This window comes from Nannobrachium achirus (genome assembly GCF_963921795.1).
Source record: "Nannobrachium achirus genome assembly, chromosome: 8".
Classification (NCBI taxonomy): domain Eukaryota; kingdom Metazoa; phylum Chordata; class Actinopteri; order Myctophiformes; family Myctophidae; genus Nannobrachium; species Nannobrachium achirus.
In genome coordinates, this window is record NC_137817.1 from 31,606,320 (window position 1) to 31,623,104 (window position 16,785).

A 16,785-nucleotide genomic window follows, 5' to 3' on the forward strand; every position below is an offset into this window, starting at 1 on the left:
ACAATATGTATTATATTCTGCTGTCCTTGTATGAACCTCCTACTTGGCAGGTTTCAAGCTTTCATTTCATCTTTCAAAATAACTTCAGGCGGATAATACATTGGAAATCTACACACGCACGCATGCGCGCACACACGCACGCGCAGCACACACACACACACACACACGCACTCACACACACACACACACACACACACACACACACACACACACACACACACACACACACACACAACACACACACACACACACACACACACACACACACACACACACACACACACACACACACACACACACACTACTGGCAATAAGGGTTTATGGCAACAATGAAAGGACCACTTTTTAAGACAAAGTAGATGTAGAGACCTGGGAAGTGATTTGTCGAGTAACAAAAATAACATAACAACTTACAATACATGATACTGGTCTATTTCTGTTCCTGATATACAGGAATAGAAATAGACCAAAGACTTTGTGGATATTGTGAACTTGGTGAAGTGGAGGATGAAACCCACTTTTTATTGTAGGCTACTGCCCTTTTTATCATGACTTAAGAAAAACACTCTTTGATAAAGTACCGGTACATGTAGGTATGTCCCTGGACAGTGATTTAGTTAAATATTTATTTGATAACCATACATTCGCAATCTCCAATTTCATACATAAAGCCTGGAATAGAAGAAGACATGCAACCTACTGTGATTGATCATACCAACCTATCACTCAAGTCTGTTTCTTGTCCTGTTTCTTGTTCATTCAGTCTTTGTGCCTCTCTTCTCTCTCTCATCTCTCTCTCTCTCTCTCGTCTCTCTCTCTCTCTCTCTCCTCTCCCTCCACTCTCGTTCAGAATATAGGACTATAACTATTGATGTACTTTTGATCAGAAGTATAGAGTATGCAGTATTACTTTATTTTGTTTACTTTATGTGTGCTGCGAAAGGCAGCCAGACAAGAAAATAAAAATCATTCATTCATTCATTCATTCATACTGACATTTTTACTGATAGTTTGTTCCGTTTGTTCTCTGCAGCCCTTTAGTAAACAAAGAAAGGAAACTAAAGTTGAGTTTATTAGGATATCAAGAAAAAAAACTATAATAATCAAAAACCTGAAAAAATGGAGTTAGCTGGTTTCTGCCAGACAGCGACGATATGCTAATGACTGAGATTAAAGCAAGGCTGATCAAATCTCACCACACCACAGAGCTGACCCACAATCAAGCCTCAGACCATTGGTTGTTTATGTCATAGATGAATGCAGTCCCCTTAAGGGAATCAGAATTAGTCCCTTGCAATGTGGCCAAATATTCATGTGTATAGTACGGGATATGATGTTTGTTGTATTGTCGAGTTTACTGTAGTACAAGCAATGGGAGATTCATTGGTGAAGTAAAGAGGATTTGGAAATTATGTTTTTGCTTAAATATACATGTATAGACTTGGTCAAAAGATAAATGTGAGGTGGAAAACAAGTCAATGTTGCTGGCAATATATATTTTGGTCACGTTACATTATTTTGAGATAGTGAAGTATCTGTTTGTTTCTGCAGTAAAAAGCTACCTTGTAAACCAAAATAATTTATATTTTAGATAACGTGTATAACTATGTATGTCATCGGTTCATGATACTCACCATGTTACTGACCATGTTACATAGGTTTATTGTTTTTTCTTTTCATGTAGCTACAACAGACCTCCTACATGGTGAATATGAGTATTTAGACAGCACTTAAAATCATACAGGAAACAAGAGGGGAGGTTAGTCTGTAGACCCATTCAAAGGACATCTGATAAGGCCTATACACACCATATCCAGAAACACTGCATTAAGAGACAGGAAAGATTCATTTCAGTGTCTTGCCTGTCAGGTGACCAGTATGTTTACAAATAAAGGAAACACAATATTACTGTTTTAGATCTTTTTTTAAATTTGAACCTATAATCTTCCTTCAATATTTTCATTGTGTTGTCACGTAACAAATTGGACATTTCAAAATATTACTTCCACAAAATGACTATGATTAATGATCATACTGTACCTCAAAACCAAAACAAATAAATCCAAAAACAACACTCTTTGACCAGAAGAGGGAGACATCTAACCAGGCATGATACAGACCAACATTGGTCCCCTTGATATTAGGCAACTATTCTTGTTGAGGCTGTCACTCAGTTTTTCTAATTTATTTAGAGTGATCAATTAAAAAATTATTTTGCTTAATTAAAATATGAAATGACAAAAAAAGAAAATGGCAAACAATATGTTATGCAAGTAGAGTCAGAAAGTCCAAACAAAGAATTAAAAATAGTCATGATACTTTACCATGTCATACAAATAAAGGCATATACTCCATCATCCAAGGAAATAAATAACGATCATGCTATATTAACTGTCTTTCCAATCCACAACGTACTACTAAACTCTTGACGTCTATCAGAAGTGAAAAGACACTAATTCTGTTCTATTTTCCTCTGCAGTAGATCACTTTATCATCCATCATCATTAACCTCATGACTCCATGGTCTGAATTTCAACCAAGGATGTTTTTCTGTCACAGACAATTTACGTCACTGTTTCTGTGATCATTACACTGCATTTATCTTCCAGAAAGATCATTCCATATGACAGTGAGTACATGAGCCAACCAGATGTGTTCATTTCTGGGATGCACCAGTGACAGTCAAGACAAGAAGGAATGTTCCCACACTGGCAGTTATCCTCTTCACCTGGTCTCTGCCTAATCCCATACCACAAATTATCGGAGATATGTAAGCTATGCATAGCTAACTCAAACTCTAGCGGAGAGTATTTAAAAATATTATTGGATCCCGAGGCTAAGAATATTATGTACATAATATACATTTTGCACAGTAGTTAGGAACTTTTTTTTAAAGAAGGCCTGGGCCATCATTTATCGCTGTGAAATCAAACTGTGTTCTATATAAACGTTTTATCTAAGCAATAATGTATTTCTTTCTTCATTTAAACTTGTTTTCTTGGCTGTGGGCACTACATTTGTGAACGCTAATTTGAAAATAGGAATTATCATCAAGAACATTACTTTAGTGTAGGAAAGAGGGGAGGAAAAAAAGACTCATTTGTCATCAGATAGACAGTACAGAGACTACAGACTTAATCTTCTTCTAGAGTGCCTTGCTGAGAGACGATTCCTTTGGATTCCAAATGACTGGATTGACATGAGACTTTTCAACAATCTGCAATTATGACCTTTGCTGAGAACCTACAAATTGTCAGCTAATAAGTTCTTTGGTGAAATGGATGCTCTTTTGGGCACAGCTAAAATCTTTTGGCACAGCTAAAAGGTGTTCCCTAGCACAGGGGTGTTGCACCAAATTCTGGGCCCTGGGTACTTTAATTATTGAAAAATAGCAGTTATACAAGCTCACAGTGCCGCGCTGCGAGCTTGTAGATCTGCTATTTTTTTTTTATCTTGAAAGTCTTTCAAATCCTTCTAAGGTTTTTTGAAAAAACCTATGTTTTAGACGGGTTTCTGGTCCACGTCACACTGAGGGTCGGTACCAAAATTAGCCAATGAAACCATAGAGTATAGAATGAAACCAGCGCTCCCCCAAAACAACAAGTTTGGGGATTGGACGGAATTGCATTACATGATACAATCACCTGTGCATTTAGTCTCAATGTTTGTAAACAAGAAACCCGTCTATGTCGGTGGTGCTCAAACTTTTTCATGTGAACCCCCAAAATGATATGCATTTAGCCACGGAACCCCATCTCAAAATATTTAGTTCCAGGGAACCCCCAGGAGCAAAATTTGAGTTACAAATGTTCGCTTAAAAAAATACATATATTCAAAGATTTGCACACATTTTCACGACTTTTCTAAAATAGCAGATCTACAAGCTTGCAGCGCGGCACTCGGTGCCACGCTGTGAGCTTGTAGATCTGCTATTTTTCAATAGCTAAAGTATAAAATAATTCCAGGCCCCTTCACCTTGGGCCCTAATAACCCAGTCCCACTTACCCTCTCCCCCCTTGTGACGCCCCTGCCCTAGCAACCTGCTGTCGTATGAATAGCCAGGTTGAAGATATCTCTGGAGATGCACCCCCCACACCCCTGCCCCCCCTACAAAGACCTGGTTCAGTGTGCCTCCATAGGCCCCCGAGCCCCCCTTGGACAAACAACAGCCTCATTCTCTGCACCACTGCTGACCTCATTGTCTCTTTGTGCGGGGAAAGTCAGAGTTGCATTCTGTTAAATGGCAAACGGTCCATCAGCTGTGAGCGGACCAGACCTACCTCTAACACAGGCCTACAGATGAAAACTAAAGAGACACAGTTTCTTTTGGGCTGTACGCGAGGAAATCATGGTAAGACATCGGAGCACAATTTCTCTCCAGCACATGAACACAACATCTATTGCTATTGCTTTCGTAATGTATTAAGTATCGCTGTGCAGATGACAATATTTGTTCCACTTTTACCTGTCATGGCACCCTCAGCTAACAGATGTTGTTTTCACACAAGGTTCTGAACTGCAACGAGCAAGTTCATTTTAGCAGAAGGCACCTGTGCTGCTGCAGCTGCATACATTTTTAAACACTTTGTTCCTATGATGTACATTTTATGATTCTGTATAGTTGGTTTGAATGAGTAATCACCATTGCTGTGTAACAAACTGCTGTAATTATAGTGTAATATTAGCAACTAAGAAGCACTAGATTGCATTTAGAGACTTTGTAACTGCAAAAGTCTGCATGGCAAACACATATTTATTATAATTACTGTACATTGCAATTACTAATGGTAACAACTGCAAAGAGATACAAATCATTTCTGCAAAGTATACTATTATGGAAATACATACAACATACAGGTTATTTAGGATTATACTTTATATCACATAGCAAGATATGGCGTATGTTTATAAATTACACAAACACACATTTCTTTCTTTTCTTTTCTTTATATTATTGTTGTGCACTGTGTGCAGTTTCCAATAATGGAATGTGATATTGTTTATTTATGTCTGGTGTCTTATAATCCCGTAAGGGATGGGTCTTTTTGACAAGACACATAAATAAAAAAATCATTTATTCATTCATTCACATTCTGTCTCCTTTAGGCTACTGTAATGTTGTGATGTATCTCACTTTCAAGTAGCCTGCTCCAAATTCAATTTAATTGTGCCTGACGTGTTTGCTTGAGGAAAAGGTGGTGGAAAAAAAGACTTGTTGCAAGTGGGCAAACCCTAACGGAACTTAACTAAGAAAGAACCTAACTCATTTGGAACGATGACAAAGCAAGATATGATATTCCCACCACAACTCATTGCAGAGTCCTGATGGAGACATATTATCAGTGATCGAGAACCCTGTAGCTGTCAGTCACCAGTTTCACACAGAGAAGACTACAGGAGGGGAAGGCCGGGGAGTCCATGGCTGTCATACTTGGCTAAAAGGGATTCACTCTAGGAAACATGTAAGCCCCAGCATTGAAAATGGATATTAAAGTGCAGACAATCACAGTAATTCCAATCTACTATCTATAATGATAGCTTGCTAATACAACTGTTTTTCCAAGGCTAAATGAAGTGTGACAGTCCTCTCATGCACACAGATTTGCCAGAGTATTGGATTGCACTGATCTTTGCCACTTTGTTTTGTTCCAACGCCTTGGATTTAATCCATTCATACGTAACGTTCATACTGCTTATAGTTAGATATGTGTGTTTCAGCTGACATTTACCATTCTACCCAACTCAGATCTGGGCTCAGATAGCGTTAATTTATTTCTGTGCTATCAGTTCATAGGCTGGTGAGAGTCCTGGCAGCAGTGTGTGCAGTTGGTCTCCTGGGAGGTTTAGCTGTGGGGGTCTGGTTTCTAGGTAAGGTATTCTGCTGAAGGACAAATCAACAATTGGGAATCAGAGGTGGAAAGAAACAAGTTGATTTCTCTACTTTAACGTACTTGAGACTTGAGCAATATGTCCTTCTGTCTGTCTGGGTGGCTGACTAACTTTCTGATCCATTCCAACATTTAGTTAAACTTCTGCTGCGACCTTACCCTTCCCAGAGCCCAGCAGGGCTAGGGGACACCAAGGAGACAGCCTTCTGCAATGTAACTGAGGACATCTCTGTCACTGATCCCAGGAAAGGTCTGTGTTAGCTCATCTTTTAGGCATGTGTTTTATCGTTATATACAAGACCAAACGTGGAAAATTATTTTATGAACTATTTAACCTGGTGATTGTATGGTTCACATCTGAAGGGGTTTTAACCACTTAAACCCTCTATAGCATTGGATCTCAAAGTGGGGTCCCCGGGACCCACAGGGGTCCTTGGGGGGGGTTCCAGGGGGCTGAATTAGTTAACATAGCAAGAAATCTGGAACAATCTTGTATTTTCACCAATCTTGTAAAAATGTGAATATTTTAGATTTTTCTGGCACAAAACCTTTTCAGATAGGGGTCCGTGGGCAATCAATTTGGGGGTCCTTGACACAAAACAGTTTGAGAACCACTGCTCTATAGCTTACTTAGTAAACTACTGAGTTAACCGTTGTCCGCTCTGTACTTGGTTGGCTCTTTTTCCTTCCTTGGCAAAAATAGCAGATTTACAAGTTTGCAATGCATCATGTGAACTTGTAGCTTATCTGCTAACGTTCCCCCCAGAATAGGGATAGGATAGGGTTCAAGTCGTTAAATTTAACAATGCAAATTGTATTATTCATGAAATAACCATTCGGTCACTTTGGAGAAATATCTTTTGACTGACACGGAAACATTGCACATAATGATCTGTTTGTATTGACTACATTAGTATAATCAGTGTTTCTCTCGACTTTACACTTCCCACGTAAACAAGAGGCTAGTTCATTAGTGGTGAATGGTCTTGTCTCTGGAGGGATTTACAATCAATCAGGTTCAGTGTTTTACAGAATCAGTTCAGAGAACTCCCTCTTGGAGATCCAGCTGGAGAAAGTGCCCACCTGGCTGCCTGTGTGCTATGAAAGATGGAACTCTTCCCTGGGAACATTAGTGTGCCGCCAGCTGGGCTATCTGAGGTTGGTCTATTCCGCTGACAGGATCACACACCACTTCCCCATAGCCATCAACACGTCAAAACTGACTGGGAGCTGGCACCCATTCGCTAACTTACACAATTCATCCATTCGCTAACACCAGTGGTTCTCAACCTGTGGGTCGGGACCCCCAGGGTAGGGCTGTCACGATTATGACATTTTACATGACGATTAATTTTCTCTCAAATAATTGCGATTAACGATTTAATTGTGTTTTTGTCGTTGACAATTACATTTCTGTTTGGCTTGTAGGCTTTGAAGTTGCACATGGTAGATATGACACATAACCTTAAATATACAATTAAATTACTGACATATTTGACAACTTTATACTAGAACATTGATAGTGGAAATAGCCGATCTACAAGCTCACAACGCGTCGCGATGCGACGCGTTGTGAGCTTGTAGATCTGCTATTTCCACTATTTTTGACTTTCTTAAAAATATATGAACATTTTTCAACATGGAAACGATTATGACGATTATGTCAAATAATCACGATTATGTCAAATAATCACGATTAGACGATTATGTAATAATTGTGACAGCCCTACCCCAAGGGTTCCCCAAATTATTTGCGGGGGGTCTCCAGATGTTTAGCTAAATGTCAACATTGTTTTCTCACTCAACAGTAAACAGACCAACGTACCGTATATCTGCACATTTCTAAATTGACAATTTAAGGACTTTAAAGACCGTTTTAGTACCTCTGTTCAAACATTGGTCAAATTGTCAAATATTAGAGGCAGAAATTGTGAAAATAGCATATCTATGCTCACAACACCTCGCGTTATAGATCCAAGTCAAACTAAATATAATGCCAACTCCTACAATTCCAAGTGCTCGTCAGGGTGGGGGGGTCCCCAGTTCAAATATGATTATTTTGGGGGTCGCGGCCTGAAAAGGTTGAGAACCACTGACCTACACAATTCATCCAAAGCTTCATTTAGAAAAGTTAAATGAGAGTGGCTTGTTTATGGAATGTTGATATGTTTATAAAGCTGTCTTCACGCCTCACAGGCCTTTTGTTTGCCTTAGAAGAAAATGTCTTCTCTTTTTCAGACTGACCAAGCACAAAGGAGTGAATTTAACTGATATTGGGCCAAACTATACAGATGGTTTTATACAAATTACCTCAGAACACAAGAGCAATCTGGAAAATATATGGCAATTCAGGTAAGGCAATTTGTCCTGGGGGCATGAAACCCATTACCGATGACAACACATTATTTATCGGTTGTTAGCTCCGGTAACTTATTTCTTTTCATTTAGGGGGAGCTGCATCACAGGGAAGGTTATAGCTTTGAAATGTTTTGGTAAGTAAACCTAACACAGCATTTTGTTTGGGATTATAGTGAGCTAGGACGAAGCTAAGCTTCAGTCCCCTGTGTGATTTCCAGGAGGATGCATCATATTAGTGGCAGTTATATAGTAAATTACCCTGTAAGCTGTGCAGCGATTAGACATAATTAATTCTCTTTTATGTTCAGAGTGTGGAACACGAGCGAAGTTGCCCAGAATAATCGGAGGTGTAGAAGCCACATTGGGAAGGTGGCCCTGGCAAGTTAGCCTCTACTACAGCAACCGCCACACCTGTGGAGGCTCCATCATCACCAGCCAATGGGTGATCACAGCGGCCCATTGTGTGCACAAGTAAGACCCTGCCTACCTCAACAGAATTAAAGATCAAAGTTTACACACCATGAGAGCAGGCACGTGCGCACATAGACATCAAAGCGGGCTTGAGCCCCTGCCCTTTTATCCGTCTGTAAAAAAGTGCCCTCTCCAGTCCATGAATGCAGTTTTTACTATGGTGAAAGAAATACAAATGCCCCCCTTTCCATGCCATACCTGAAGGCATCAAGAGAATTGCCTCGTCCAAACTCTCCTGAACTTGAATGCAGCATCTTATGTTGAAAGAATAAGAATTGCCCTCTCTATGTAGAAATCCATGCTTAGTTCAGTGTGGTATTAAGCACCGAAAATAGCTGACCTCCAAGCTCAAAACGTGTCGCAGCGCAACGCGCTGTGAGCTTGGAGGTCTGCTATTTTCGGTATTTTCACCAAAAGTGTCCTTTTAGAAGTTTCAGCCCCTGCCACTCTAACAGAGAGAGAGAGAGAGAGAGAGAGAGAGAGAGAGAGAGAGAGAGAGAGAGAGAGAGAGAGAGAGAGAGAGAGAGAGAGAGAGAGAATAACCACACAAATACCAACTAGATTATTGGCATTGATACTTACCCCCTTTTTGCTTGCTTCTCAAATGTCAGCTACAGATTACCTCAGGTATCCAGTTGGGTGGTCTATGCCGGTATTGTGACACGCAGCTCTGCCAAAATGTCTCAGTACACTGGTTATGCAGTGGAGAAGATTATCTACAACAAGAACTACAACCACCGGAGCCATGACAGTGACATCGCCCTAATGAAGCTGCGGACCCCACTAAATTTCTCAGGTCATTGCACGGGCTTCATAATGGCAGCTATAGTGTGAAGTTGTAGCGCTCCCATGCAGATAGATGCACTCGACAAATTAGACTAGTAGTGATCATTTCCCCAATATGATCTAGAATTCCAGGAACAATCTACAAAGTTGCAACCTTTGATTTCTGATCATTAGACTCATGTTTTCCTCTCTCTAGATACCATTAGACCTGTGTGTCTTCCTCAATATGACTATGATCTTCCGGGAGGAACACAATGTTGGATCTCTGGATGGGGCTACACACAACCTGATGATGGTATGGCAACCATGCACTGTTGTAGAGAGAGAGAGATAAGTTTACCGTACACCCAAACACACCACCATCTACACATCCAACATTAACACAGCATGGTGTAAGACTCTTATGAACCCAATGTCCCCCGTGGGGATTCATATTTGGCTCCATAATTCATTACATTATGTGTTGTTTCAGTCCACATCCCTGACACTCTCAAAGAGGCACCTGTTCCGCTAATAAGCACAAAGAAGTGCAACAGCTCCTGCATGTACAACGGTGAGATCACCCCGCGTATGCTTTGTGCCGGGTACACCGAGGGCAAAGTAGACGCATGCCAGGTTAGTTCAGGTGAATGAAACATTCACGCGTGTGTGTGTGTGTGTGTGTGTGTGTGTGTGTGTGTGTGTGTGTGTGTGTGTGTGTGTGTGTGTGTGTACGTGTGTGTGTGTGTGTGTGTGTGTGTGTGTCTGTGCGTGCGCGTGTCCAGAGCTAATCTTGCAAACTGCTGAACCACATTTCTTGCACAGACTGCCAGCAGGCCAACAAAGTACCTCCATACATAATGTGCATTACATCCACCCACATGTGCTATACATCCACCCACACATTCAGAGCAGAGGAAACCATGCAAGGCACCGACCTGCTCATCAGGACCAGTGTCTTGCTCAAGGACACTTCGACAGCAACACAGGGGGGAGCCATGCAGGGATCAAACCGACCTTCCTTTTCCCAAGCAGCTGCTCTACTTCCTGAGCCACTGCCGCCTGATCTGAGGGGCTCAGATCGGGCTGCAATGAAACCTTTTCATACATACGTTGTCATGCCATGTATCATAGCTACATCAGTCACAGACTGGCACATGAAGTCTGAGATCCAAAATTCCCATGTGGATCTCCGATCTCGAGATCTTGGATCTCAAGATCCACCTGGGATTTTTTCTTTGTGAAACTTTGCATATTTAATATTTACCAGCCATGTAGAAATCCACCTGTGAAAGACAGTAGTACTCTCCGTTTCTCCCACTGCAGGGGGACAGCGGGGGGCCCCTGGTGTGCCAGGATGACAACGTATGGAGGCTGCTGGGTGTCGTCAGTTGGGGGACAGGATGCGCTGAGCCCAATCATCCTGGAGTTTACACCAAAGTCGCTGAATTCCTGGGCTGGATCTATGATATGATAGAGGTTAGTGTAACCGCTGGAGGTGTGTCTCTGAGTCCTTGATCTGCGTTGTTGTTTATAGATTACTGGAACAAACATGGTCCCATGAGTGGGTCTTGATACAACTCAATCTGAAACATGAAGACTTTAAAGGAGAGTGTAGTGATGCAACAACATTTAATCAAATGAGCTCCTTGCATATACAGTTTTAAATTCCATAATAATGTTGTTAACATAACAAGTTATGTTATATTGATGACAATAATTATGTTTTCTCTCTCTCTCTCTCTCTCTCTCTCTCTCTCTCTCTCTCTCTCTCTCTCTCTCTCTCTCTCTTTCTCTCTCTCTCTCTCTCTCTCTCTGCAGAATTATTGAGGGTGATGGTGAAAATGTGTGAAACAGAAAAGGATGCTGCTGATTCATGGTTGTTTTTTTAAACTATACATGTATGTTGTAATAATGTACCACACAGGCTTGAGCGATTTTTAAAATGTCTACGTTATATTTGTGAATAAATTATACATCTAAAAACACAGCCTTTGTCGGATTTCCTTAAAATAGCTCAGTATGCCTTCTGGCCGCTAGGTGGCGTATGCGATCTTTCAATTTGGTTTCTATAGTAACAGAGCAACAACAGTTGCAACTTGCAACGAAAGTGTATTTCTTTCAGCAGAACCAGAACACCTTTTCCCGAGACGCTGTTTTGACATTTTCTTGCTTCTGTGGAATTGTTAGCTGTTCTACTGATGACAAAGGTCCATAGATAACTCAACGTTTTTCCATTTAAGTTTGTTTTTGTGTGCTGCGTGAAGAATGTCGTCCATTGGAAGTTCAGAGGATATTTTACAGCAAGTCAACCAGTTTTGGTCCATGTTGGACGATCTTTCACAAACTGACCAAAATGCTTACCAGAGGTTTATTGAACAACAGATGAAGAAAGGAGCCGAATCCATGTCCCAGCCTGAACTTCATTCATGTCTGCACACAGAAATAATCACGGTTGGTAACTTGGTACAGTATACGTTTCCTCAATGTTAATTGGAGTAACAAGTAGAAGTAGTAGCCTACACTATTTGTGGAGTAGAATTATTGAAAAAATGTAAATACAGTAAGTAAAAAGTAGTCTACCTCAAAATAGTACTTATATGTGACCTACAGCACTTGAGTAGTATCTCTCTCTCTCTCTCTCTCTCTCTCTCTCTCTCTCACATACACTCTCTCTCTCTCTCTCACACACACACACACACACACACACACACACACACACACACACACACACGCAAGCACGCACGCACGCACAGCACTCACGCACGCACGCACGCACGCACAGTCGCACACACACACACACACACACACACACACACACACACACACACACACACACACACACACACGGTGACACACCTACCACAACTCCCCATTCCCACGCCATTGATTGTGCACAAAATTACAACACTGACCTTTATGTCAATCATATCCTCAGTGTGTATCAGTCCAGCATGCACATGCAGTGCATGATTACCCAATGGTGAGAGTTTGACAGACAAATACATGTGCCTGTAACATGCAGGAACCCAAGCAAAGGTTACTGCACATCAATGTGTGTGCCTGGAGACGTGTTCCTGCACCCCAGGACCCCAGCAAACCTACGCCTATGTGTGGAGGAAAACTGGAAAGAATCACAGAAGGCAAAGGTAAAATACAAAGCAGGGGCGTTAATTGGGTATGGCAGGGGTATGCAGCTGCCATACCCTGGGTCCAGGGAAGAAAATAAAAGTTACTTTTAAATATAAATCCATAAATGTCTCTTTGTCTATCTGTGCTGGTTATTATGTTGTTAAATTACAGTAAAATAACTACAAATGCAAAATGTAACAAAATGTTCACTTTAACAAGGTATTATAATTAGATTCTCCACACTTGTATTCCCCCTATCTTGACAAAATGGTATATTCCCAGGTTCTGCAGGTCAGCTGCACAGGTGCAATGCATTATTGTTAATTGTGGCACGTTTACTAACATGCCAAGTTTAGCTGAATTTGAACAACCGTTCCAGGATGCCATATCCAGCCCAAGAAACCGTAGAAATGGGGGGAAAAAATAAAACGTACTACTTAAAATAAATGTATCATGCCTGTTGCTAAGGTATGGCAACAAAGACACCAGTCATGTTGCCATACCTTAGCTTTTTCTGAACTGACGCCACTGATACAAAGTACTTCAACCTTCAGTATTTGAAATAGGGCTTAAAGGGATAGTTCACCCACAAAACGTTTTTTTTCCCTATCGATTACTCATCCCATACAGACTTGAATTCATGGATGTCTTTGTTTTTGTCACATTCCTAAGCCAATAATTTGAGGAGACTCTTTGTGTCTCCATAGGGAACAAAGGCTCTTTGTGTCTCCATAGGGAACCACTGCTGGTCATCAAATCATTGGCTTAGGAATGCGACAAAAACTAAAAAATATCCATGAATTCAAGTCTCCGTCAGGTGAGTAATCGATAGAAGAAGTAATTTTTGGGGTGAACTGTAGTACCTTTTCCCGTCCTAGAAATGTATTGGAGTCAAAAGTACAATATTTGTCTTGTAAGATAGTGAATATAGTGGAGTAATAAGTATCCAAAAATACAAATACTAAAGTAAATGTTCTTCATTACTGTCCATCACCGCAAAGGGGTGAAATACAACGCTTGTGTTCCATCAAACTCAAATTGAATTCTCCTGCAGGCAGCAGAGGTGCTGTTGCCCACATTGCGTCAGGGTCACATCATCTCAGCGGCACACCGAAATGTTGCTCATGCATTTTTATGTCTGCATAGATTGTTACAGCGTGTTGGACGTGGCATTAAACCCGGCAGTTTTGGACCAGTGTCAGGAACACAGAGCAATGGACAAGGTATACACGCTGGCACTGAGCTTTGCCCAGAAGCAGCACGGGCTGAAGTTATCTCAACGGTACACAGTCACCGGCAGCAGCCTCAAGGGGAGCTTGGAAGATGTGCGCCGTCGCCTTGGGGTTTGGCAGCCGTCAAAATGGTCCTCTGCCCCCCGAAGCACACAACCTGACACAGGTATGGTAGCTAGACCCGTCACAGCTTGATGATGTTATACCCTTGACAAGGTCTTTGTCAGTTGTTTTAGCCCTCCCCGTTTCACAGGGCATCCACACTGTAATTTATAATGCTTATGGCCTTTTTTTCTTATTAAAGGTAGGGAAAGTGATTTAATTTCATTCAAATAATAACAAAATGGGTCTATGTTCTGATAGTACTTGTTATTATAGTGTTTGGTCCATATAAGGACTTCCGCCCTATACCCTGTGAGGAGAAAAAAGCAGTTTCAGTTTTCCCTGTAGGTGACAGCCTTCCTCCAATCAGGATAGAGTGGGGGGCCTTCCTCTAATCATGATCGAGTGGGGGCGGGCCTTGGTGTGCGTAAGGCCCGTCCCCATTTTATTAATATTTGAATGAAATTAAATCACCTACCTTTAAATGCAATTGTGAACAATAGCCAAGTAAGATAATGTATCCATTGGCCAATCATATGAGTCACTGCAGCTCAACATTTTTCAATGGAACCTTTCATTCCTTAAAATAAGTTCAGGATTGCAGCTTTAAAATCCATAATGTGTTACAAGATTCATCCAGAAGGTCTGTCTGTGGTCCTCTTCAAAGATCCTTTTTGTGATGTTTCTGCAGCCACACAGACGCCTGCTTCCCTCCTTCAACAGATCTCATCTCTGCGTGAGGAGGGACGGGAGGAGTCCAGCCTGGCAGCTGAGCTCATTGCTGGGCCTGCACATGTGGACGACCAAACGAAGACTTTGATTGAAGTGATCTCCAGCTGCTCCATCACAGAACAGCCCCCATTAGAGCTAGAGCACCAGCTCCGAGTGAAGACTGACTCTGAAGGCTGCCGCCGCATAGTGGAGCTAATGGTAGAGCTGCCAAATGTTTGCTCCATGTCAGAATGTCACCTCACCATCTCCCAGGTAAGCAATTCATTACGTTCTTGTCAGGTGGAAACCTTGTATGTCCAAAACCTTCTCTTTTTGAGCGGTGGTCACAACGCTCCTATACGTGGCGGTGTGTGTGGGTATGTCTGTCTGTATGCGTGTCTGTATGTAGCCTGCAGGACCTTTTATGACCACACATGTTAAGGGAGGGGCGCTGTTGTTCAGGATAGGCCAGGCACACTCACACACAAACGTTCAGGCCAGGCCAGGCCAGGCGCACACACACACACACACACACACACACACACACACACACACCCACACACACACACACACACACACACACTCTCTCTATTGGTGAGCAAGTGTGGCTCTCTCACTCATTCACTCACTCACTCACTCAATTCAATTCAAAAATTCAATTCAATTGAATTCAATTAAATTATTGCGCAGCCTCCACGACCACCGCTCAGTTCACACGGGTGTGATTTTTTGTTATTACTTTAAAAACTATTTTAAAATAGTGAAAATAGCAGATCTATAAGCACACAACGCCTCGCATCGCAAGGCATTGTGTGCTTGCAGATCTTCTATTTTCACTACTTTTGTGCGACAGTCTTGTATGATGAAGCAGTGCTTTACTTTACCAATAATAAACCTCATACATTTGAAACTTGGAGATACAAGGTTTCTGCCCGACAATGACGATTACATCCTTCCCTCAATGGTGTCTTTCTTTTTCTTTAGGGGTGGAAAGTACATTTGTTCTTTTGCTCTACTACATCTCAGAGGCAAATGTTGTATTTACTCCACTTTAATTACAAGTTACTTTGCACATTTTCATTATTGATACAAACCCCATTTCTTATACTTCAGCTATTCAAAAATAGTAGATCTACAAGGTCAGAACATGTCACAATGCGATAAGCTTATAAATCTGCTTTTTCTGGAAAAATGACGTATGAGCACACACACACACACACACACACACACACACACACACACACACACACACACACACACACACACATAGTTTGTCTCATTGGAGTCCAATTTGTATACTTACTCTATTTTGTTTGTAGGATGACGTACTGTTGGAAGTGGGTCTGCAGTGTCTCCTTGTGGAGCTCCCAGAAAAAGTAAACGAAGAGACTGCTTCTGCCACCTTCCACAAAAAGAAACGTAGGCTAACTTTGACCGTGGATGTTCAGTGAAATCCTCAAACGATCCGAGGGACATACCGCTCTGATTTAAACTGTCTGCCTAAGTGGAGCAACACAACGAGCAAGTGATTAGTCCTCCTACTGGGATGAAGCTATGAGTACAATTAAGTGAATGGACCATGAAATGTGATTTACTGTAAAGCTTTGGAAAATGCTTTTCGAGCGATGTGTCAACACATAGCTGACCTCTGAACTTTAGTTAACAGGCAGTAAACTGCTTATTAATAAAATGCTGCTTTACCCCAACAATTGTACCGCTCCTTGGTGTTGTGTGTGGGTTGGGCTAAACAGATGTAGTGCATTTAGCTCTTAACAGTGAACATTAATTGACTACGGTGAAATGCGTGCGTTTCTTAATGAATATGTGGGAGTGGGGTGGTGGCGGGGTTGCTTAAAACCGAGATGGTGTTCATTCACATTATTGAATTGTTGAAGAACTATAAACAGAATCAATAAGCGTGCAATATTTCATGTTTATTAAAATGTCAAAATTGATGCAGAACAACATTATCAATGTTTGGCAATCTACAACTCGAGTGAATACATGTCAGTAACGCTTCATTTTGAGGTCCTCCACATCCGCCACAGTAAAATCCTGAATCTTAATTTAACACTGGGTCCATTTGTACATTCTCAGAGATAAATGAACGCAGGATTTTACAGTGT

The 16,785-nt window shown here is 41.3% G+C and overlaps 2 protein-coding genes across 2 annotated transcripts; both read left to right on the top strand.

Annotated features, from left to right (window-relative positions):
- Window positions 1-4,081: 4,081 nt before the first annotated feature.
- On the top strand, window positions 4,082-11,000 carry LOC308290052 (transmembrane protease serine 5-like; the record flags this gene model as incomplete). The annotated part of the gene is given in 13 exon segments (XM_080731828.1): window positions 4,082-4,219; window positions 5,319-5,450; window positions 5,456-5,462; window positions 5,788-5,868; window positions 6,025-6,138; window positions 6,905-7,046; window positions 8,127-8,240; window positions 8,337-8,380; window positions 8,555-8,717; window positions 9,329-9,513; window positions 9,700-9,798; window positions 9,976-10,118; window positions 10,809-11,000. Coding segments are annotated over 13 exon segments (1,554 nt in total).
- Window positions 11,001-11,743: 743 nt separating this feature from the next.
- On the top strand, window positions 11,744-16,110 carry pih1d2 (PIH1 domain containing 2; the record flags this gene model as incomplete). The annotated part of the gene is made up of 5 exons (XM_080731830.1): window positions 11,744-11,936; window positions 12,508-12,631; window positions 13,761-14,012; window positions 14,640-14,932; window positions 15,979-16,110. Exons 1-5 carry the CDS (start codon window positions 11,751-11,753, stop codon window positions 16,108-16,110), a joined length of 987 nt encoding a protein of 328 aa, XP_080587956.1. The 5' UTR covers window positions 11,744-11,750.
- Window positions 16,111-16,785: the final 675 nt, after the last annotated feature.